General features: G+C 36.6%; 2 protein-coding genes and 1 long non-coding RNA gene across 7 annotated transcripts; 2 read left to right on the top strand and 1 right to left on the bottom strand.

Annotated features, from left to right (window-relative positions):
• Positions 1-5,184: 5,184 nt before the first annotated feature.
• LOC105803517 (uncharacterized) lies at positions 5,185-6,902 on the top strand. The gene is made up of 2 exons (XM_012635744.2): positions 5,185-6,300; positions 6,405-6,902. Exons 1-2 carry the CDS (start codon positions 5,185-5,187, stop codon positions 6,900-6,902), a joined length of 1,614 nt encoding a protein of 537 aa, XP_012491198.2.
• Positions 6,903-9,665: 2,763 nt separating this feature from the next.
• Positions 9,666-10,616, top strand: LOC105803523 (uncharacterized). The gene is made up of 3 exons (XM_012635755.1): positions 9,666-10,079; positions 10,233-10,338; positions 10,429-10,616. The coding sequence occupies exons 1-3, from the start codon at positions 9,666-9,668 to the stop codon at positions 10,614-10,616; spliced, it is 708 nt and encodes a 235-aa protein (XP_012491209.1).
• An 8,425-nt stretch (positions 10,617-19,041) lies between these two features.
• On the bottom strand, positions 19,042-23,185 carry LOC105787761 (uncharacterized). Of its 5 annotated transcripts, none has more exons than XR_008197751.1 (5): positions 22,319-23,185; positions 21,507-21,857; positions 20,080-20,230; positions 19,632-19,704; positions 19,042-19,387 (listed from the first exon to the last, which is right to left on the bottom strand). It is a non-coding gene; the product is annotated as an uncharacterized LOC105787761 (long non-coding RNA). The 5 variants fall into 5 exon arrangements; XR_001131649.2 differs by having other exon boundaries at positions 21,507-22,686; positions 22,877-23,185; XR_001131660.2 differs by having other exon boundaries at positions 21,507-22,509; positions 22,877-23,185.
• Positions 23,186-23,681: the final 496 nt, after the last annotated feature.

Here is a 23,681-nt window from a genome sequence, read left to right as displayed (position 1 = left end):
CGCCTTTGTTAGTCTTGAGACAGTACTGATCTAGACAGTTCATACCGGTAACGCAAGGGTTGGCGCAGTGTGAATTTTCATATAGGGGAAATAATTACAAAAAGAAGGTTCGTGAAATATCGAACGCTTGGAACCAGACCCGTAGAATGAATATACTTGCTGTAAGTTCAATGACAACTCCCGAATATAGTTGGTGACGGGTAAGGAGGATCAACGATAATATCCCCGTGTCAAGCCAAGAAGATGTTCGACCAATGGAGGAGCATCTACAAGTAATTCCGTCAGAATTAGAGATAAGACTTTGAAAAAAGAAGTTCGGAGTTGGGAAAGAAGATAGAATAACTAGAAAAGGAAAATATGCGTTTGGGATTAGATGTTGATATCCACAAATTGGAAGCTAAAAAATTAAGGAAGGGGAAGAACAAGGCAAAAAGTGATCTAAATAATCTAAAAGCGGATTATAAGAAGCTGCGTTTGTCAATAAGGACTGCGGGTTTGGGTAAAACATCGGAGTAATGGCGACATGAGATCAAGGAAGAAAAGACCAAAGCTGATCAGTGGGAAAGGAAATTCCAGGACGCCCAAGCTCGAGAGAGAGCTTTTGAGGAAAGTTTGCTAGAATGCCGGAATAAAGAAGTAAGGTTAAAAGCTCGGGTAGTAGATTTAGAAAAGTCACTTTACCTGCACCGTAGTCGTAACTCTATGATCGAGTTGAAAGCATGTAACACCCCTTACCCGAGACCGTTGCCGGAGTCGAGCACGAGGCATTACTTATCTTATCTTACTAACTCGAAGCATAAAAACTTGTTTTAAAAATTAATTTCACTATTTACAGCAATCTATCCAATCGCGCAGCAGTTACTAAATTAATTATAACTCGAGCTACGGAACTTGAAATTTAACTCTGTAAATTTTCCCTGAAACTAGACTCATATATCTTCCTACCATAAAATTTTTAGGATTTTTGGTTTAGCAAATTAGTACAGTTTATTAGTTAAATTATCCCCTGTTTCATCAATCGACTGCCCTGACCTCTTATCACTAAAAATAAAATTTCTCATTGTGGGATTTTCATATAGTGCTACCGCTTGCTTCTACAGAAAATAGACTCAATAAGGAATCTATACATATAAACTAAAACTCATAAATATTTTTGTACAATTTTTAATGATTTTCTAAACTAAAAAAAGGGGTCACTAAAAACTATTCTGACCCTATCTCACTAAAATTCACATATCTTAAAATATAAAATTCCTTTTGCTACACCGTTATTTTTATGTGAAAATAGACTCAACAAGATTTAAATCCATATACCATTCACTCTTTAATTCATTTTATACTATCCTAGGTGATTTTTCAAAATCACGTCACTGGTGCTGTCTGAATTCTGTTTCTTTGCAAAATTTTACCCTTTTATGATTTCCATGCATGGTTTATCACTTAGACTCTTATAACAACAAACACTTCCATACTTAACCATTTTAGCAACCATTCATCATCAAATACTTACACATCATTCTTTAGCAAGATCATAAATACAAACATTTTAAAATAACTAAATCCCTATACATTCCATACTCAACATGGTTCAACATAAAAATACCGAGTTGCTGTGGTTGATAGTGTGGAAGACCTCCGACTTCTTTAAGATCCTTGAAGTAACCTTGCAATACTATACGAGAAAGAGAAATAAAAGACGTAAGCATAAAGCTTAGTAAGTTTACTAGCAAATAAATAACAACATTAAACACAAATAATTAAACTCAAGTGACTATATCTCTAGTTTACTCTTTAGTTAATCTCATTCTAGTTCTCTTGCTTATTTACTTAGAATACTTGTGTGCATAACTTACTCATCTCTTGCTGCATCGTTGAACATCAATTGATAGTATAATAAGTTCTTAACTCTTATAACTTACCTGAGCTTGCCATTTATGCTTTAAATTGAACTTTCATGAGTAGGATTCACTTATTAGCCCGTTGAGCTACATTGGAACAATAAGGATACTCGGGTCTCTTCTGATAATAACATGCCAAAGCCATGTCCCAGACATGGTCTTACATGGGATGTTCTCATCTCGGTGCCCATGCCATGTCCCAGACATGGTCTTATAGGAGACCTCTCATCTCGGTGCCAACGGCATGTCCCAGACATGGTCTTACATGGGACCTCTCATCTCGGTGCCAACGCCATGTCCCAGACATGGTCTTACATGGGACCTCTCATGATCTCAAGGATGCCAATGCCATGTCCCAGACATGGTCTTACATGGGATCTCTTTACCCAAATGTCATGACATTTGTATCCAATACTATCCTTATGTATCAACGAGACTTTTTAAATTTTATTCTCTACCATTTCATGCTTGGGTCATCATCAAATAAATTCATGAAATAAATATATAATTGCTGGAAAATAACAACATTAATAATAATTATTAAAAGATTGTATTTATTTACCGTAAACTTACCTCGGTATCAAATATAGTCCAATTCACCAACTTAGTCTTCAACTTTATTATTCCCTTTGTCTAACCTCGAGTTTCGTTCTTCTTGATCTAAAATAGAAAATTTAACTTATTTAATACTCACATTCATCAAAACAGCCCTCGACTCTAACTTTTTCAAAATTACGAATTTGCCCCTAAACTTTTACATAATTACATTTTTGCCCCAAGGCTCGGAAATTAAACTTCATCCCTTATTATTATGTTTTATGACATGCTGAACATTTTTCCCTTCTATGGCAACATCAAATTTCCACTCTAACATGTACTTAAGAACATTAGGTATTTTTACCGATTATGTCGTTTTACTCGTTTTCACTTAAAATCAGCTAGCAAAAGTTGTTTAACATAATTTCTAACTTCATATTCTATCATAAAACATCAAAATAAACAATTTTCACCTATGGGTATTTTTCCAAATAAAAACCCTAGGTTAAATTATTGCTAAAATAAGCTAAATTAAGCTACCGGGATTTCAAAAACATAAAGAACATTAAAAACGGGGCTTGGGATCACTTACTATGGAGCTTGGAAGCTTGAAAACCCTAACTATGGCTTGCCCCCTTGCTGATTTCGTTCACTATGAAGAAGATGAGCATAATTTGCCATCTTTTTCTCTTTTAATTCATTTTAATTACTAGATTACCAAATTGCCCCTAACTTAAAAATTTTCTATTTCAGTTATCCCATGTCCATTTTTGTCTACCAACTTAACCAATGGTCTAATTACCATATAAGTACCTCCAATTTAAAGTTTCATAACAATTGGACACCTTTAACATGTAGAACTCAACTTTTGCACTTTTTACAATTTAGTCCTTTTGACTAAATTGAGTGCCCAAACGTCGAAATTTTCAAACGAAATTTTCACGAAATCATTTTGTGAAATCGTAGACCATAAAAATATAAGAAAAATAAAATTTTCCTCATCGGATTTGTGGTCCCGAAACCACTGTTCTGATAGCCTTAAATTTGGGCCATTACAAAGCAAGTTTAAGCAAGATTGAAGAATTAAGAGGAAAGATAAAAGAGCTCGAAGATGCATTGCAAAACTCTGAATTGCAAGTAGAACTTCTTGAGAGGCATAACGAACAGTACCAAGAGCAGTTCCATCATTTCCAAAGTCAGATTAGAGATAGGGATTACATTATGGGTGAAGTCGTAACTCAGGTTCGGGAGGAAGCTGATCATCTGCAAACCTTAGTAGTTCAGGCTGATGTATTGAGTTTAAAGTATGAATCAGAATCGAGTCGAGGTCGAGAGTTAGCTTGCCTCCTTAGGAAAGTTAAGGCTTTGAGTATAAAGGCGAAGCCGTATATGTAATCCACTTTACGTGAAGAAACTTGTTTTCTAATCAAGTTTTTCTAAATGAAATTGAATTAGAATCAATGCCTCTTTTTGCATCCATTCATCTGTATTGCATTTTATCATATGCATTAAAATTTCAAAAAAGAGCCCTAATTAATTAAAATTATAACAGTTACCCTGGAAACCAACAAAGATCTGTCAATTAGATATCACTACGGTACGCGTCACAAAACAAAAGCAATGGAACAGAGATTAGAGAGATTGGAACAGTTACAAAAGGAGATGCAAGATCAGATGCAAGAAAAATTAGTTAAAATGCAGCAAAACATGGAAGAATCCCAAAGAGATTTATTGAGTCATTTAACGCAGTTACTAGCTGGGGGGCATGATATGGGGAAGAGTCCTCAGGCCAATTCTGGGGATGAACACGAAGACCCTACTTATCCTCCAGCTTTCGCTCCAACTAATATCCAGGCGCAACCAGAAGTGTACCCATAAAGGGTACCTGTCACCATTAGATCCAGTACAAGGTCGGTGCTCCGGTAATGATGAACTTTCCAACAGGCTCGGGTTTTAATCCCGGGGACAACCCCACCAATCCCGTGGTGGCCAATCTCAATGATGTAGCAGAAATAGAGAAGACAAGAGCGGACTTGCCAAAACAGCTAGAAGACCGGTATAGGTGGCTGGAGGAGAAGTTTAAAGCTATGGAAAATGCTGATTACAATCAAGGAATGGACGCTAAAGACTTGAGTTTGGTACCGGATTTGGTGCTCCCTCCAAAATTTAAAATGCCAGAGTTTGAGAAGTATAACGGGACTACCTGCCCTGAAGCACATGTCACTATGCTCTGTCGAAGGATGACGGGATACATCAACAATGATCAATTGTTGATTCACTACTTCCAGGACAGTTTGATCGGGTCAGCGGTAAGATGGTACAACCAATTAAGCCGAGCCAACATCCACTCATGGAAGAATTTGGCACAGGCTTTTATGAAGCAATACATCTATGTGATGGATATAACACCCGATCGAATTGCATTGCAGAACATGGAAAAGAAGCCTAGTGAGAGCTTAAGATAGTATGCCCAAAGATGGAGAGAATTAGCAACGCAAGTCCAACCACCACTCCTGGAGAAAGAGATAACCATGCTTTTTATTAATACTTTGAAGGCTCCATTTATCAATCACATGTTGGGCAGCGCCACTAAAAGCTTTTCAGACATAGTGATGTCCGGAGAAATGATAGAGAATGCCATAGGATGTGGCATGATAGAACCGGGAGAGAGCGCCAGAAGGTCAGCCCCAAGAAAGAAAGAACACGAGATAAACAATGCAAGCGTGTTTAACAAGGGTTATTCTACGTGATGGATATAGCACTCGATCGAATTGCATTGCAGAACATGGAAAAGAAGCAATTCATCTACGTGATGGATATAGCACCCGATCGAATTGCATTGCAGAACATGGAAAAGAAGCCTAGTGAGAGCTTAAGACAGTATGCCCAAAGATGGAGAGAATTAGCAACGCAAGTCCAACCACCACTCCTGGAGAAAGAGATAACCATGCTTTTTATTAATACTTTGAAGGCTCCATTTATCAATCACATGTTGGACAGCGCCACTAAAAGTTTTTCAGACATAGTGATGTCCGGAGAAATGATAGAGAACGCCATAGGATGCGGCATGATAGAAGCGGGAGAGAGCGCTAGAAGGTCAGCCCCAAGAAAGAAAGAACACGAGATAAACAATGCAAGCGTGTTTAACAAGGGTTATTCTAAACCAATCACGGTGGGACAAGCAAGAGCAGTAACCACTAACCATCAAGGTTCTTCAAGGCAGGAATCCAATCCAAGGCCAAATGAAGAAAGACCCCAATTCACACCCTTCCTAATAACGTATAGAGAGCTGTACCAAAACTTATATGACGCACACGTGGTATCTCTCTCCTATCTAAAACCCATGCAACCTCCATATCCTAAGTGGTACGACACGAATGCCCAATGCGAGTATCATGCGGAAATAACGGGGCATTCGATTGAAAACTGTACTACGTTCAAGAAGTTGGTTGAAAGATTTATTAAGATGGGGATCATAAAATTTGATGACCCATCAGGACCAAACGTAGCAGAGAATCTATTACCCAATCATGTTGATAAAGGGGTTAACGCGATAATCGAGAATAAAAGAAGGAGAATAAAAAATGACTTAGTCGAGATAAAAACCCCGTTAAAATGGGTTTGGAGACTAATGATAGAAGAAGGCCTTATCAGACAAGATTCAACGGAAAAGCCCGAGGGAACGAGAAAGTACTTTGAGTTCCATGCTGAAAAGGGCCACGATATCCAAAAATGTGTCGAGTTCAGAACCATGGTGCAAAACTTGATGGATAATAAAGAGTTGGAGTTTTATGAAGAGGTCAAAGGACTAGAAGAGGGAGAATTTTACGCTTCAGAGGAAGGATCAGCGAGGAAAACCCAAAGGGTTAATCACCCAGTAGTGATTATTCAAGGCCAAGGAGCACAGAACCTGGAATACAAATAGCGCCAAGGGTCATAATCTAAAAACCTGTATCCTTTCCCTACAAGGATAGCAAAAGGGTTCCTTGGAATTACGACTGCAATGTGACGATCCCAGGAGAAGAAAACTCAATAAATACTTCAAAAGAGGATGATAATGTAGGCTTTTATACACGAAGCAGAAAACGCTATGATCCGGCAAATGCAAGAGTGGGACCTGCGAAAGGAAAAGCTTTAGCAGTTAAGCGAGGGGAAGCAAAAGCGGCCAGAATTGAATCGCATATTAATCAGCCGGTAACTGAAAATGATGCTAGAGAATTTCTAAAATTCTTAAAGCATATCGAGTATAGCGTGGTGGAACAGCTACATAAGCAACCGACTCGTATCTCAATGCTCGAGTTGCTTCTGAGTTCAGAGACACATCGTAATGCATTGATGAAAGTACTAAATGAAACTTATGTCGTTAATGATATCTCGGTGAACAAGTTTGACCGCTTGGTTAACAACATAAGAGCCGACAATTTTATTTTCTTTAATGATAATGAAATACCACCGGGAGGAAGATGAGCCACCAAAGCCCTACATATCACCACTCGTTGCGGAGAATACACGTTGCCAGGGGTGTTAATCAATAATGGATCGGCCTTGAATGTCTCACCCTTATCCACCTTGAACAGGCTACCGGTGGATAGCTCTCACATGAAATCATGCTAGAATATAGTGAGAGCATTTGATGGTACTGAAATGAGGGTAATAGGAAGAATAAAAATACCCCTTTTGATTGGCCCGATTGTATACGAGGTGGATTTCCTAGTGATGGATATCAAGCCTTCGTATAACTGCTTGTTAGGAAGACCTTGAATTCATTCAGCAGGAGCGGTGCCTTCATCATTGCACCAGAAGTTGAAATTGGTAACAGAAAGCCGATTAGTTATGATAAGCGTTGAGGAAGACATCATTGCATCGGTAACCAGTGACGCACCGTATTTGGGAATGGATGATGAGGCAATCGAATGTTTATTTCGATTTTTAGAATTCGTGAATGTGACCTTTTTTGTTGAGGGGAATAAGATCCCAATGCCCAGCCTATCTAGAGCCACGAGGATGGGACTACAACTGACTGTTGGGAAAGAACTCGTACGTGGGAGAAGACTTGGAAGATGCATTCAAGAAAGGATAGAGGTACCAATGATGAAAGATAAACGAGACCACTTTGGTTTAGGATTCAAACCAAATGCCAAGCAAAGAAGGAAAGAGTTAGAGAAAAGATAAGAGAGAAGGAAGGCGCGTTTGAATGGAGAAGAAGTCAATTGGGAACCTATGACTTTCCCCCGCATATCCAGAACCTTCGTATCAGTGAGAACCATGTATTCTGGATGGAAGACACCAAGAAAGGAGATTACGGAGGAAATGTTGGGAAATTTAAACATCAATGCCATATTCAAAGAAGAATTCGAAGAAGGAAATACATCAGGCATCTGTCCCTATGAACCTGGGAGTGTTCTAAATAATTGGACTGCAGAAGAAATACCTGAAGTTTTTAAAGCTTTCCTAGAGTAATATTAAAAACATACTAATTGTTTTAAGCCTAGAGACCGTGAAAATTTTTTTGTGAAATGGGCATATGTTTGAACATTGCGACTTTAATGAAATATATCTTCGCAATGATTTTTTGAGCATATATTCTCTTAAGATTCTTTCATTCTTTCATTCAAATTGTCATTTTGGATTCTTTTATTCCAAATCATTCTTTCATTAATTCATGACCATACTAAATAAGTATTCTTAAATTCATACATTCCTTGTATATTCTTTGGTACCTATAACAGGTCCCCAGATATCAATGACATAGGAGACTCTACTATGGACTTGGAAAATCCTCTTGAATGGGATATATGTTTAGAGGAATCTCATGATTTTGAAGATAACATATATTGCAACCTATCTCCGGACTTGTTGAGGATGGTAGAGCAAGAGGAGAAACAAATTCTACCACATAAGGAGACGGTGGAGAAGGTAATCTTGGAAGAGGGAAAGGTAGTGAAGATCAGAACATGCATAACTGAAGAAGCAAAACGAGACTTTATTGAGTTACTTCGAGAATTCAAAGACGTCTTCGAATGGTCATACCAGGATATGCCTGGCTTAAATATTGATATTGTAGTTCACCGTCTTCCTATAAAGGAGGATTGCAAGCCAGTTCAGCAAAAACTCCGAAGGATGAGGCCTGATGTTGTATTAAAAATAAAGGAGGAGGTTCAAAAGTAATTCGATGCTGGGTTCCTGCAAGAGGTCAAGTACTCTGAATGGGTAGCCAATATTGTACCTGTCCCTAAGAAAGATGGGAAGGTACGAATGTGTGTAGATTACAGAGATTTAAATAAGGCTAGCCCGAAAGATAATTTTCCCTTGCCTTACATCGACACTCTGGTAGATAACACGGTGGGGCACTCGTTGTTTTCTTTCATGGATGGTTTCTCGGGATATAACCAAATTAAGATGCATCCTGAAGATATGAAGAAAACTACATTCATAACCCTATGGGGGACTTTCTGTTATAAAGTAATGCCATTTGGGTTGAAAAATGCGGGAGCCACATACCAGAGAGCCATGGTGACCCTTTTCCATGATATGATGCATTAGGAGCTTGAAGTATATGTTGACGACATGATCGCAAAATTCCAGATGGAAAGAGAACATGTGCAAGTCTTAAGAAAGTTGTTCTTAAGATTAAGAAAGTTCCAACTCAAACTCAATCCAGCCAAATGTATCTTTGGAGCTAGGTCAGAAAAACTTCTGGGGTTTGTAGTCAGTGAAAAAGGGATTGAAATCGACCCAGAAAAAGTCAAGGCAATTCGAGATTTGCCTCCACCACGTACTCAAAAAGAAGTTTGAGGTTGCTTAGGAAGATTAAATTATATTACTCGGTTCATCTTGTAACTGACCGACAAATGTGACCCCATATTCCGTCTTTTGAAGAAACACGAACTAGATATGTGGAATGAAGAATGCTAGGAGGCTTTTGACAATATAAAACAGTATTTGTCCAATACTCCAGTGTTGTCGCCGCCTAGGCCAGATAAACCATTGATCCTGTATTTAACAGTGTTCGACAACTCCATGGGATGTGTGCTAGGTCAACATGATGAGACGAGGAAGAAGGGGAAGGTGATCTATTATCTTAGTAAGAAATTTACTGACTGTGAGATGAGGTATTCGCCTATTGAAAAATTATGTTGCGCACTGATCTGGACCACCCGAAGATTGAGGCAATACATGCTCTATCATACGACCTAGCTAATTTCAAAGTTAGATCCTCTAAAGTATATGATGGAGTCAACGGCGTTGAACGGGAGGATGACTAGGTGGCAGATTCTACTCTTCGAATTTGATATAGTCTACGTAAATCAGAAGGCTATCAAAGGGAGCGCGATAGCAGAATTTATAGCCACCAGAGCTTTAGAAGACTACGAACCTCTGAATTTTGATTTTCCGAATGAAGACTTGATGTATGTGGCAACCACCGAAGAGGATTCCTACGAAAGTCATCATTGGAAGTCAAACTTTGACGGAGCTTCGAATGCTGTAGGCAATGGAATTGGGGCAGTCCTGGTGTCCCCTAATGGAGATCATTATCCTTTTACCAGTAAATTAGATTTCGATTGCACCAATAACATGGCTGAATATGAAGCTTGCATAATGGGCATCCGGGCAGCCATAGAGCGAAAAATTAATATACTAAAGGTATACGGAGACTCTACATTAGTAATATACCAGCTCAAAAGGGAATGGAAAACGAGAGACCCAAAGTTAGTCCGCTATCGAAAATTGGTTTTGGAATTGATTGAGGAGTTTGACAGTGTTAAATTTTTTTATCTCCCACGAGAAGAAAACCAGATGGCTGATGCTTTGCCCACTCTAGCTTCTATGATCAAAGTGAACAAGCCAGAAGATTTAAAGCCTATTCAGATTAGCATTCATGAGACCCCAGCTCATTGCTACAGTATTGAATAAGAGGAAAATGATGACCATCAATGGTACCAAGACATATTACGATATGTAAAGAGCTGTGAATACCCCGACCATGCGACAGAAAATGACAAAAGGACATTGGGGAGACTGGCTCTTGATTATGTCCTGGATGGGGAGGTTTTGTACAAGTGGGGAAATGATCAAGTATTGTTGAGATGCGTAGATGCTGTGGAGGCTAAGAAAATTTTGGAAGAAGTCCATGAAGGTATCTGTGGAACGCATGCCAATGGCTTCACAATGGCCAAATAGATTATGAGATTCGGTATTATTGGTCAACCATGGAAGGGGATTGCATTAATTATGCCAAAAAATGCCATAAATGTCAAATTTATGGTGACAAAATGCATGCACCACCTTCACCCCTTCACGTTATGACTTCTCCATGGCCTTTCTCCATGTGGGGAATGGATGTCATCGGGTCAATATTTCCAAAGGCTTCTAATGGGCATCGTTTTATCTTTGTGGTAATTGATTATTTCACTAAATGGGTGGAGGCTGCTTCATATGCTAACGTCACGAAATCAGCAGTTAGCAGGTTTCTAGAAAATGAGATTATATGTCGATACGGGATGCCTGAAAGGATCATATCTGACAATGCGCTGAACTTGAACAACAACTTAATAGCAGAAGTTTGTAGTCAGTTCAGCATCAGACACCATAATTCGTCACCATACCACCCAAAAATGAATGGTGCTGTGGAAGCAGCTAAAAAATATCAAGAAAATTGTAGGGAAAATGACTGAAACCTACAAAGACTGGCACGAGAAATTACCTTTTGCTCTCCTGTTATATCGAACATCCATTAGGACTTCTACTGGAGCAACACCTTTTTCTTTGGTTTATGGGATGGAGGCAGTTTTACCCATAGAAGTTGAAATCCCTTCTCTCCGGGTATTAGCTGAACTAAAGTTAGATGAGGCCGAATGGATTCAATCTCGATATGATCAGCTGAACTTGATAGAGGAAAAAAGGCTAAAAGCTATTCGTCACGGTCAGATGTATCAGAAACAAATGATGCGAGCCTATAACAAAAAGGTTTGTCCCAGAGAATTTCACGAGGGGGACCTAGTGTTGAAAAAGATTCTTCCTCTACAAAAAGATTTTAGAGGGAAATGGATGCCAAATTGGGAAGGTCCTTATGTTGTAAAGAAGGCCTTTTCTGGAGGAGTTTTTATCTTGAGCGAGATGGATGGTAAAAACTTGACGAATCCTGTAAACTCAGATTCTGTCAAGAAATACTTCACTTGAAGAAAGAGGACCAAAGTGAAAACCCATAAAGGGCACTTTAAGTTCAAAAAAAAAAGGAGAGGCCAAGGCGAAAACCCGTAAATGGCGCCTTGAGACCAAATGGGATTTAAGTTGAAAACCTGAAAAAGGTGGCTCAAATTTTGATGGGACATGAGGTGATCGGAGCAACTTAAATTGTGATCAGACCTGGGGCATGTGGTGATCTTGCTAGACGTAAATCAACAAGAAAGGGTAGGTGATATCTTGGGGCATCGACAAAGTACTGTAGATTTCCTAAACACATATCAAATTCAGAATGGTCTTCAGAAAGTTTGTGCAGGGAAGCTCATGCTGCGATATCTGGGGCACCTATTGTCATCTTATTTATTTTGAATCTTAGCAAAATTTGCTGTCTTGATTAATTTATTCATTTCAAGCTTTGCTCTCAATAAGATTCCCTATTATCCATTTTGATAATCTTTTTCATCTTATTCAGTTCGTATCTTAGCGAAATTTGCTATCTTGATTAATTTATTCATTTCAAGAGTCGTTATCACTAACATTTTGTTTAGTCCATTGTGATAATCTTTTCGAACATTCTTCATTAAAATAACGATTAATAGACTGATTATTTGTAATACCCCCTACCCGTATTCGTCGCCGAAATAGAGTATGAGGCATTACCAGATTTTATCGAATAAATATTTTTATTTTTTATTCAATATAACCCCTTTATAATTCTCTAATCTTCCCTGCAAATTTTAAACCAAGACCAATCCGGCACAACCAATCCATTTCAATATATTTTCAAGATAGATTTATCATATTCATAAGATAATCTCATCACATACCAAAACTAAAATTTGTTAACCATACCAATGGCTAACTATACATTCATTTCACATTAACATCTACTTTACTAGCTTATACATGCCATTGATTTCCAAAATAAAGTTTCTTTATATACCGAGATCTTGAGGTTGATAGTGTGATGCGTCTCCGACCAAATCCGACCTCTAAGCTCTTAACACTACAAAACAGGGGAAAAGGAACACGGGGTAAGCACTTTGTGCTTAGTAAGCTCATGTAACAAGAATTATACTTACCTAATATTTTCAATACAATGCAATAAACATTCATACATCCATTCAATGCATTATTCCCCTATCATGCACAAACTCAACATTCAAATTAGTCTAATAATTTATACCAGTCCAGGCTAAATCTACTGCAACGACAATTACTCTAATGAGCTTGGATCTGAATTACCAGTCCAGGCTAAATTCAGACCCTAATTCGGATTACCCGTCCGGGCTAAATCCACTTTCCACATATTCTTCGGGAGGGCTATATCAGGATAGGATCACTCGTCCGGGCTAGATACTTTTTACCGTCAATTCCTTTTCAGAGATCCATCAAATTTTCCTTCCATTCAACTGGGATTTATTTTCTCTTTTCATCAAGAATATCAATACTTCATCAATTATCATACAATAAACATCCAACTCATTTTCACATCAATAACAAACATTTCAAGCATTTAAGAATATAATTCAAGTTACACGAACTTACCTCGACACTTGTTCGTAACCAAAAATCTACTAATCCCGAACTTTTTCTTTTCCTCGATCTTGCTTCGTATTTGAATTTTCCGGATCTAAATAAATAAATTTAATCATTAATCTAATACATTTCATGTTCATATGTAACATTCTCTATAATTCCATTATTATTTATAGTGCATTCGAAGCTGTCTCACTGAGTCACAGTCACTAAATTATTTATATCTTGAGCTAAGGAACTCCAAATTAAGATCCATTAATTTTCCCTGAAAATATGCTTACATATCTTATTACCATAAAATTTTCAGAATTTTTGGTTTAGCCAAAAAGTACAGTTTATTCTTTAAAGTTTCCCCTGTTTCATTGTTTGACAGTTCCAACCCCTCTTCACTAAAAATTAATTATCTCATTATACAGAATTTGGATGATGTTTCTGTTTATTTCTTCTGAAAATAGACTCATTAAGGATTCTAACCATATAAATCATAACTCATAATAATTTTTGTACAATTTTTAATTATTTTCCAAAGTTAGAACAGGGGAATCCGAATTCATTCTGACCTTGTCTCACAAAATCTATTATATCTCATGATTTACAATTCCATTGCTTACACCGTTTCTTTTATAAGAAACTAGACTCATTAAGATTTAATTTAATATTTTATTCATCCTCTAATTAGATCTCTAAAATTTTGGTGATTTTTCAAAGTTAGAGTACTGCTGCTGTCCAGAACTGTTTTAGTGTATGATGTTAATTACCATTTTTCCCTAAACTTTCAATAAATGATAATTTCATCCTGCTCAATTAACCTCTCAATTGAGCTGATTTTTCTCAATTAACACTTTATCACATTACTTTAAACTACTTTATAATCTTTGGAAATCAGAATTTTAGCACTAGACTTTAATTCCAAACTTTTTTATGATTAAGTCCTACAAATCAATTTCTATTGAAATTACCTAATAAAATCATCTAATAAACAAATTAAAGCTTCAATTTCATCCTATTTCATCATAAAATTCCAGCACATATTCATAGAAACTTTCAAATTCATTCGTAAAATCAAAAACTAATGAATTTAGTAATAGGACCTAGTTGTAAAAGTCTTAAAAACATAAAAATTACAAGAAAAAGGCAGGGATTAACTCACTTGGTGCAAAAATTATGAAAAACCAGCTTGAATAAACCCTTAGGACGTTTTTGGCTGATGGGAATGCAGAAAAATAAAGAGGAATCTAGATAATTCCACTTTAGTCCTAACTTTTAAAGTAAATTTTGTAATATTCCAATTTTACCCTTAATTCTTCAATTCTCCAGATTTTTCTCAGCGTATGCCGCCCAAAATATCTCCTTTTGGGGTTATTTTCAATTTATGTCCCTCTTCATTTAACAATTGAGCTATTTAACCCTTCTAGTAACTTTTACACATTTTTCAATTTAGTCCTTTTGAATTAATTGACTACCCAAACATTTAGATTTTCTAACGAAATTTTAATACCATATTACTAACACTTCATAAATATTTATAAAAATATTTTTGACTCAATTTTACGAGATCGAGGTCTCGATACCTTATTTTTACCCAATTTCTTCAATACTTTCTTTTTCTAACTAACCACTAAATCGGTAAAATTTTTCTATCGATATTTTCATACGATTTTCCTATCATACCAATATTCATGCAAAAATATTTAAATAAATTTCTCTTTAAATCGGATTTGTGGTTACGAAACCACTATTCTGATAACCTGAGACAGGACTGTTGTTTAGCACACATCAAGTTTAAATGTTGAAATGTCTGAGGAAAAGTCTAAGTCAGGACTATCCTTTCAAATTGGTGACAAAGCTTTAATGAACAAGCAAGTGATGATCACCGAGTGATAAGAAGAGGTTTTTCGGAAGAGAAAGTTTTACGATTGTACATAAGCGTTTAGAATGGTGTAGGAAACCAAGGAGATTCAGATCCTGTGTCCCAGAATTACAGTGGATTGGACCTTGAAGATTACAGTAGGGGCAATCTGGTTAAGTAATATGTGAGCATTACCAACCGGATAAGATAACATTCTGACGTGTTGGCAATAAAGCCTTATTGAACAATGAGCAATAACAACTCAAACATTGAGGGATCATTTTCATGACATTTTACATTTATGCATACGCATTTAGTTAAGATGTTTTGATTTATTTCGATCATAATATTCTAATCACTAGGTATAATTAGGTTCATAAAATAGATTATGCAGGTCATGTTCCCCAGAGAACATATCAGTGAAGATAGCAGATCTTGCCTTCCTATACTGACAGCGAAGCAGATTTAAGCCGTTAATCTTATTTCCCTAAGCAGTGGTGGAGTAGGTTGAAGATTGCAGATATTGTCTCCCTAAGCAGTAGTGGAGCAGACCGAAGATGGTGAATCTTATCTTCCCAATATATAGAGAAGCAGATTTAAGCCATTAGTCTTATCTCCCTAAGCAGTAGTGGAGTAGGTTGAAGATTGCAGATTATATCTCCCTAAGCAGTAGTGGAGCAGAACGAAGATGGTGAATCTTATCTTCCCAATATAGTGGAGAAGCAGATTTAATCCATTAGTCCTATCTCCCTAAGCAGTAGTGGAGTAGGTTGAAGATTGCAGATTCTGTCTCCCTAAGCAGTAGTGGAGCAGATTGAAGATGGTGAATATTATCTTCCCAAGATAGTGGAGAAGCTGATTTAAGCCTTTAGTCCTATCTCCCTAAGTAGTAGTGGAGTAGGTTAAAGATTGCAGATTCTGTCTCCCTAAGCAGTAGTGGAGCAGACCGAAGATGGTGAATCTTATCTTCCCAATATAGTGGAGAAGCAGATTTAAGCCATTAGTCCTATCTCCCTAAGTAGTAGTAGAGTAGGTTAAAGATTGCAGATTCTGTCTCCCTAAGCAGTAGTGGAGCAGACCGAAGATGGTGAATCTTATCTTCCCAATATAGTGGAGAAGCAAATTTAAGCCATTAGTCCTATCTCCCTAAGCTGTAGTGGAGTAGGTTGAAGATTGCAGATTCTGTCTCCCTAAGTAGTAGTGGAGCAGATCGAAGATGGTGAATCTTATCTTCCCAAGATAGTGGAGAAGTTGATTTAAGCCATTAGTCCTATCTCCCTAAGCAGTAGTGAAGTAGGTTGAAGATTGCAGATTCTGTCTCCCTAAGCAGTAGTGGAGCAGATCAAATATGGTGAATCTTATCTTCCCAAGATAGTGGAGAAGCAGATTTAAGCCATTAGTCCTATCTTCCTGAGCAGCAGTAGAGTAGGTTGAAGATTGCAGATTCTGTCTCCCTAAGCAGTAGTGGAGCAGATTGAAAATGGTGAATCTTATATTCCTAAGATAATGGAGAAGCATATTTAGGCCATTAGTCATATCTCATTGAGCAGCAGTAGAATAGGTTGAAGATTGCAAATTCTGTCTCCCTAAGCAGTGGTGGAGCAGATCAATTATGGTGAATCTTATCTTCCCAAGGTAGTAGGGAAGCAAATTTAAACCATAAACCTCGCCCCCTGAAGTTACAACAGAGTGGATTGAAGCTACAAGTCGTATCTCTCTGAAGTTGTAGTGGAGTGGACCGAAGCAACAAGACACAGTGGACTAAAATGAAGCTACTTGAAAAGAAAAGCATCAAAAAAGTGAAGACTTGATGAGACCGGGTAAAATTTATCATTCTTAGTCTTTGTTCTATTCTCGTTACACGACAATGAGCAAAGAAGGGCAGCTGTACAACCTAATTTTGCCCGGGCCCAAACAGCCCAATACCCAAAACCCATTATAAACCCAAAAAACCCAACAAAATAAAACAAACCCAATTATAAACAGGCCCAATACAAAACCCTAGCCCATTTTCAAAAAAAAGGGGGGGAAATCAGCAGCCACCTAACCTTAGGTGCGTCGCACCTAGGGTCTTCGCCCACTTGCACTGCCGCCGTCTCCAGCGGTCACCAACTCTGCCACCGCATGGCCTCCTCACCTGCTCCACCTGCCAAACAAAAGGAAACACGCAATAGCAGAAAGCAGAGAAAAAAATATAATAAAAACTAAAGTATGTAAATCGGCTATAAAAAGCCTAGATATCAACCTTGTTTTTTTTATAGGAAGATTTTCAGAGAATAAAAATAGAAAACTAGTCTCAAGGTGAATACCTTTTTTTTGTTTTTTGTTTTAATTTTGATCTCCTATTATTTTTGTTTTATATATATATATATATACGAAAAAAAATAAAACAAAAAACAAAAAAAAAGAAGGGAAAATGAACCTTACCTACGCCGCGCCGGAGGAAGAGAAGACGAGCGGTTCCCCTCGTTCTTCGGGTCTTGGACTCATTTTTCTGAGATTTGGCCTTGGGTCCGTGTCCTAGAGACATTCGACTCCAAAAAGGGACCAAAAAGATCCGATTTTGAGCCACCAGCCGTCGCATGTGGCGGCGCTACGGTGAAAGTTCCTCGAAGACAGAAGGCCGGATATTATGAGAGAAAATGGGAGGGGCATCAGTTTTTTTATGAACAAAGAAAGAAAAAATGTTTTTTTTCTTTAAATTTTTACTTATATAGGCCATCAAAACGACGTCGTTTTGAGGCTGGCCTTAAACGCCCAAAACGGCGTTGTTTTACCCATAACCTGCGTGTGTGACCTGACCCGCCACAGGATCCCCAAATTTTTGACTTTTGGGATATTTCCCGCTTTGGTCCTTCCGCATTTTCCATCCTTTTAATGCAGTTTATTTTTTATTTGTAATTTTGACCCTGTTATTTTTCTTTTATTTCGATTTGGTCCCCATTGAAGCTGTGCGTTTTGGAGGGACGAGATTATTTCCTATTTGGTCCCTCCTTGTTGTTCGCGCGTTCAATGTGGTCTTTCTCCTTTAATTTATTTGCGACTTGACCCCAAATTTATTTTTTTAAAATTCAATTTAGCCCTCTGTTTATATTTTGGTTATTTTATTATTAAAATTAATAGTTTGATATTATTATTGCTATTATTATTATCAATATTGTATTATTAATATTATTATTATTGCCATGCATTCATGAGCATCTTTTGACTCCAAGTTTTATTATGTATATACATATACATTTTTATAATATATATACTTACATTTTTATTATAAATATATACTTTTTATGTTTCACATTTCATACATACATATACATACGTATATATATCTATATATTTTAATTCATATACATATATATGTATATATGCATACCTTTTTTTAACTTATATACGTATCTATATATATCAATATACACTTTTTAATTTACATGAATATAAATACATATATATATATATATATATTATATATGTACATACATATATCTTTTTACATTTTTATAATTTTATCCATCTTATTTATTTATCTACTTATTTACATTTTCATTATTATCTTGAAAGAATTGTTTTAGCTTTATTTATATGCTTGCACTACAGCAAAATGGACTTTTGGCGGCGTTCTTTTAGGCCTTTAGCGGCGCTTTTAAGCGCCACTAAAAGTATTAGCGGCGCTTTCACAAGCGCTACAAAATGCGCTGCTATTGTCATTGCCGCTAAGTTTAGCGGCGTTTATGTGAAGAAACGCCGCTAAAGGCCATGACCTTTAGCGGCGCTTCTGTCACAAACGCCGCTAAAGAACATGACCTTTAGCGACGCTTCTCGCAAAAATGCCACAAAAAACATAACATTTAAAAAATATATTTTAATCAAATAATATTTATTTTTATGATAAAAATTGTATTATGTTTTATTTTTTAAATTTGAACTTTAAATATACTTTTAAGGATAAATAAAAAATTATTTAAATTAAATTTTCTATGAAAATGATAAAAGAAGGCAAATAAAGGAAACTTAAATAATAATAAAAATTAATAAAAGTGAGAAAACGTAAATAATTAATAAAAATTAAAAATTGTAAAATCAACACCAATGCAATGCAATGCAAGCCATTGTTGAGTCTAATACAAGTGAAGAAACTAAGATCCTAAGAAGAGAATCCTATTTTACTAACAGCAGTAAATGCAACTGACAAGATATATCCATACTTTGTCCAGTATTAATATTGAAAAATCAGATCAGAAGAAGCAATCTCTTTGCACACCATTTCAATTCCTAGTAAGGCCTTCGAAAGTAGTTGATGAAAGCTGGCATACACATCCGATCAATCAGCTTTTAGTTTCAGAATTTCCTTGGCGGTCCTTAAACGAAAATAGGGCATGTGTTCCTACATAAGCATGGAAAAATTCAACTCAGTTCAAAGACAAAAAACCAGATATCGGGTTTCAAACGAATGAATGTGCATGTGAGAGTATCTCCAATATGTACTTCTGCCTTTTGTCATATATTTAGGCAGATGGACAACAGATTTTACATCCCAACAACTACTGCCCTGAGTACTAGAGTTTAATCACAGAAAAATCAAAATAAAACATGAACTACAAGGATGAAAAATTGTTCCATGGACTTACCTGCTCAAAACAAAGACTTAAGCCTCTGCTATAGAAGTCGATATATTTTAACATAAACATGCCACAATCAAACCTGTACATAGAGAAAATTGTTTAGGGGGAACAATTCAAATTCTAACACGAAAGGCATATGACACCACGAAACTAGCAGTGCAAATTAATAATTGAATTCACCAAATATTTGGAACCAATTGCAATAAATAGTTAGTATAAAAAGACTCATATACCTATAAAGCTACCTCACAATCAATTATTACATAATGTAAGTTATTTTGTTTAAGAAATAAGCTTATGAAGAACAAGTACTTCAAGTAATGCTCCCTAAAGTGTATTGCAACAGATACTAGAATACACACCCATTCTCCTGTGCAGCAAGATCTTTTTAGTGATATATAATGAACCAAAATTGATATTGTGTGAAAAAATCAAACATAATGCACATACATACCATCTGATTGCATCTGCAGCCAATCTTGTGTGCATATCAATTCAGTGAGCTTCGACGGTTAGGGGATGTAAGATATAGATGATACTGCCAATGCTAAATTACATTGCTCCAGTATTTATAAAACTTTGCTTTCCTCTTCCCTGCCAATGAACTAAGAAAAGTATTAGGGCTCTTGCACAATTCAATCAACAGTATGTAAACATGACAGATTTTAGAAAAAAATGTATATTTGCAGTAGGAATTTTTTTAGTAGAGAAGACATTAATGGTTTCAACAAATTGCTTGAAATAGCCAGTAATGGAACTTGCCCATTCCCACTCATCGTCACCTGAAGCAAGGTCTGAAATTCAGATCAAGCTCTTTTTAAAAACTTAAGTGAACTATGTAGCAATGTTGTAAACATGTTTGCGCCATAAAGGTGAAGCACCTACTCACCATGTACTGACCAAACTTCTCTTTGATTGCAGGCAAATTAGCACCACCACCATTACCTACCTCAATCTACTAGTTAACAATTATAATTGTTTTTCTACTAGTTAACAATTATAAATTTATACTTTTTTTCTCATCAAAAATCTTTTACCAAATTTTCTTATATTTTCTCATCAACCAAACACCCAAAATACAGAATTTATTATTAACTCATGTTAACAATAAATGCGTTAACGATTAGAAATAGTATTCTTCATTTGGAAGCCAATGAAGCTACAGAAGGATGAATCATTAATTTGTAACGAAAACTGCATGGAACAGTGGCTAGGACAAAAAGGAATATAGATTTGAACTTAAAAACTGCATAAACTATATCGATGTAGGCATAAGTAGAAGGATGTTCTGGTTTTGCTTGTTTAGACTAGTTGAAATTTGAAATTCTTTATCTTTTCCCTCGGTATAAAGATGATATACTTTTACATGTACTTCTTACATGAACGGCACTAGTGGTATTTGAAAATTTGAATAGCAGCAACAATTCTTCACCAGTTATAGAAAATGGCATCAGCATATAAAAATTGTCTAACTAGGTAATGTCATCATTATTAAAAAGAAAAAAAATGACTATCAAATCTGTAGATATCTACCTGCTGGCAAGGTCAATACCAATAAGGTCCTTTACAGTATCTATATTTTCACTATAGAAATAAAAAAAAAACACAGCGAGAGATTAGAATTTTTTTTCTAAAAGAGATGTTTGCTGCTAAATTAGAAAGATATATGCTAGAGAAGCATTGCAGTGGCAAAAGAACTATGCAAGGTAACACTGCTCCAAATAAGAGATCCCTAATTTTGAAGAAAAAGTTTGATAAACCAAAAGCAACAGCTTCAAACTGTTTCAGTTGTTTCAGTTGTTAAAGGCACCATGGACTTGCTCAAATTTTGCCAGTAAGTATAACTCAGTATATCTAAATGACAAAGAACAAGAAACCTACCTAGAACCAGCTGGTCGAAGAGACTGAGAAAGGGTGTATAAAAGTTGTGTCCAACACTCTTCAGCATCCTGTAAAAGACCCCAAATTACATATCAGAATATAAACAAATCTAAGACAAAAGAGTATTGGGCTAAGTGGAAACATCAAGCTTTTTAACAGCCACAGTTTTTCCATCATTCAAGTTTGCATAATAAACTCTTCCGTAGGAACCCTCCCCAATTAAAGCATTTGATCCGAAATTGTCTGTCTTTTCTTTCAGTTCTTCTAATAATGCAGGCACTTCAATAAGTGACGACGATTTTCGCTCTTCAGGTTTGATAGGAGAAACCACCTTTGAGTTCTTTTGATGTCCTGAAAGCATAGCAAAGATAACACAACCATGCTAACAAGAAAAAACAAATTAAACCGTAATAAGAAAATATCTTTATGAAGAACCTTTGACAGAGAAATTCATATTTCAAAATGCCAGATTGGAATATAAGACAATACATGTAAAACATCTTAAAAATAATCTTCATATATTATCAAGTAAAAGCCATATATAGAAATTAATATTAAGACTTCCTATGCAAAGTAAAAGAATTAGGAGATGACCAATGCTAACAAATATATAATATGCCTGAGTTGCATTCACTAAAGTAAACTTTATGTTTACTTTTTTTTCTTTTTTGTTAAAAAAAAAAAAAGAGTGAAGTCCTATGTTACTCAAACCCGGATGTCATTTTCATTTATCTTATAGGTGTACAGACCCAATTTTACCCGAGCCTAGTGCCAAAAATATTAACCCTGGGCCCAATTACAAAAACAAATACCTAATAGCCCAAGGCCCAAAATCTAAAACGGCCCATTGGGGCCCAAAAATTAAACAGCACAGGGAACCCTAGGGTTCCCTGCCCTTGCCTCGCGCCGCTGCTCCCATGTGCATTGTCAGCACGCCCACCGCCCGAGGTCTGCTCTTCTGGTACGACCTTGCACCAATGCAGCAAGTTGACTTTGCCCGAACCTGCAACACAAGAAAACAGCAAGGACAAACGGAGCAAAAAAAGCAACAAAGAAGAAACAAGAAAAAAGAAACAGATAGGACCTTTTAGTTTCGGCTATAAAGCCATTTCTCCAAAACGATTGTAGGGGGGATTTTTCTTTGATTTTTCTTTTTCCTTTTCGGCAAGAGCCGAGTTTACTGTAAAAGAAGAAGAGTTTTCTCTTCTTTCATTTTGGCTATGAACATTAAGGAAAATAAAAAAACAAAATAGATTTTTGAAGGTGACTTTCTTTTTTTCATATATGCGTTTCTGCTTGTTTATTTTATTTTACTTATTTTATTTTATCTTTTACATAAAAAAAATAAGAAAAGGGAAAAAGGAACTCACTGGGAGTCGCTCCGTCTTCTCGCCATCGGAGACTCCTTCTTCGGTGACGGAACCGGTTGAAGAGAGGAATAGCGGCTTTTTCCCCTTTATTTTCGGTTGTTTTGAGGCTAGATCCGGGCTCAGGGGGTCGAGATCTAGAAAATAAGCTTTTTTGCCTTCGCCGGCCACCGTGCGCGGCGGCGCCGACGCCGGCGACCGGAGTCCGGCACGGTGGCCATTGGCCGGAGCCAAGATCAGAGGGAGGGGGGCTAGAGAGAGTTTAGAGAATTTTTTTTAAATGAATGGATGAAAAATGAAAATTTTTAAAAAAAATTGACTTAAATAGGGCCCATGAAACGGCGTCGTTTTGAGCTTCAGCACCAATAGCCAAAACAGCGTCGTTTAGCCCTTTAACCCGCGCGTCGACCCGACCCGCGACCCAGGGTCCGCGTGTTTTTGTGCGGGCGGGTTATTTTCTCGCACAGTCCCTCCTATTTTTTGGCATGTTGCAATTTGGCCCTTTTTCACTATTTTCTTTTATTTTTTGATTTGGCCACAAAATTTCATTTTTATCTCGATTTGGTCCACTACAACGCAGCGTTTTGGGGCTTTGGTTTATTTACCCTGTTGGTCCCCCATCTTTCAGCGCGCGTTACAATTTGGTCCCTCTTGTCTTCTTTATTTCGATTTCGCCCCGTTTTTTTATTTTTATATCAATTTAGTCCGTGTTTTAGCAATCTTATTATTTTGTTAATTATTTTAATGTATTATCATTTATTATTATTATTATTATTATTACTATTATTATCATTATTAATTATTATTA

Source organism: Gossypium raimondii, chromosome 7 (genome assembly GCF_025698545.1).
Source record: "Gossypium raimondii isolate GPD5lz chromosome 7, ASM2569854v1, whole genome shotgun sequence".
Taxonomy (NCBI): domain Eukaryota; kingdom Viridiplantae; phylum Streptophyta; class Magnoliopsida; order Malvales; family Malvaceae; genus Gossypium; species Gossypium raimondii.
Note: the sequence above shows the minus strand (reverse complement) of the source record. Positions and strands in the feature narration are given on the sequence as shown.

Bases quoted from the DNA above. Each gene is read 5' to 3' on its own strand.
- LOC105803517 (XM_012635744.2), top strand. From the start codon at position 5,185: ATGGATATAGCACTCGATCGAATTGCATTGCAGAACATGGAAAAGAAG. The intron at 6,301-6,404 runs GTTAATCACCCA...TTTCCCTACAAG, and splicing joins CAGCGAGGAAAACCCAAAGG to GATAGCAAAAGGGTTCCTTG.
- LOC105803523 (XM_012635755.1), top strand. From the start codon at position 9,666: ATGGAGTCAACGGCGTTGAACGGGAGGATGACTAGGTGGCAGATTCTA. The intron at 10,080-10,232 runs GTATACGGAGAC...GAAGAAAACCAG, and splicing joins GAAAAATTAATATACTAAAG to ATGGCTGATGCTTTGCCCAC. The intron at 10,339-10,428 runs GTATTGAATAAG...ACCATGCGACAG, and splicing joins GACCCCAGCTCATTGCTACA to AAAATGACAAAAGGACATTG.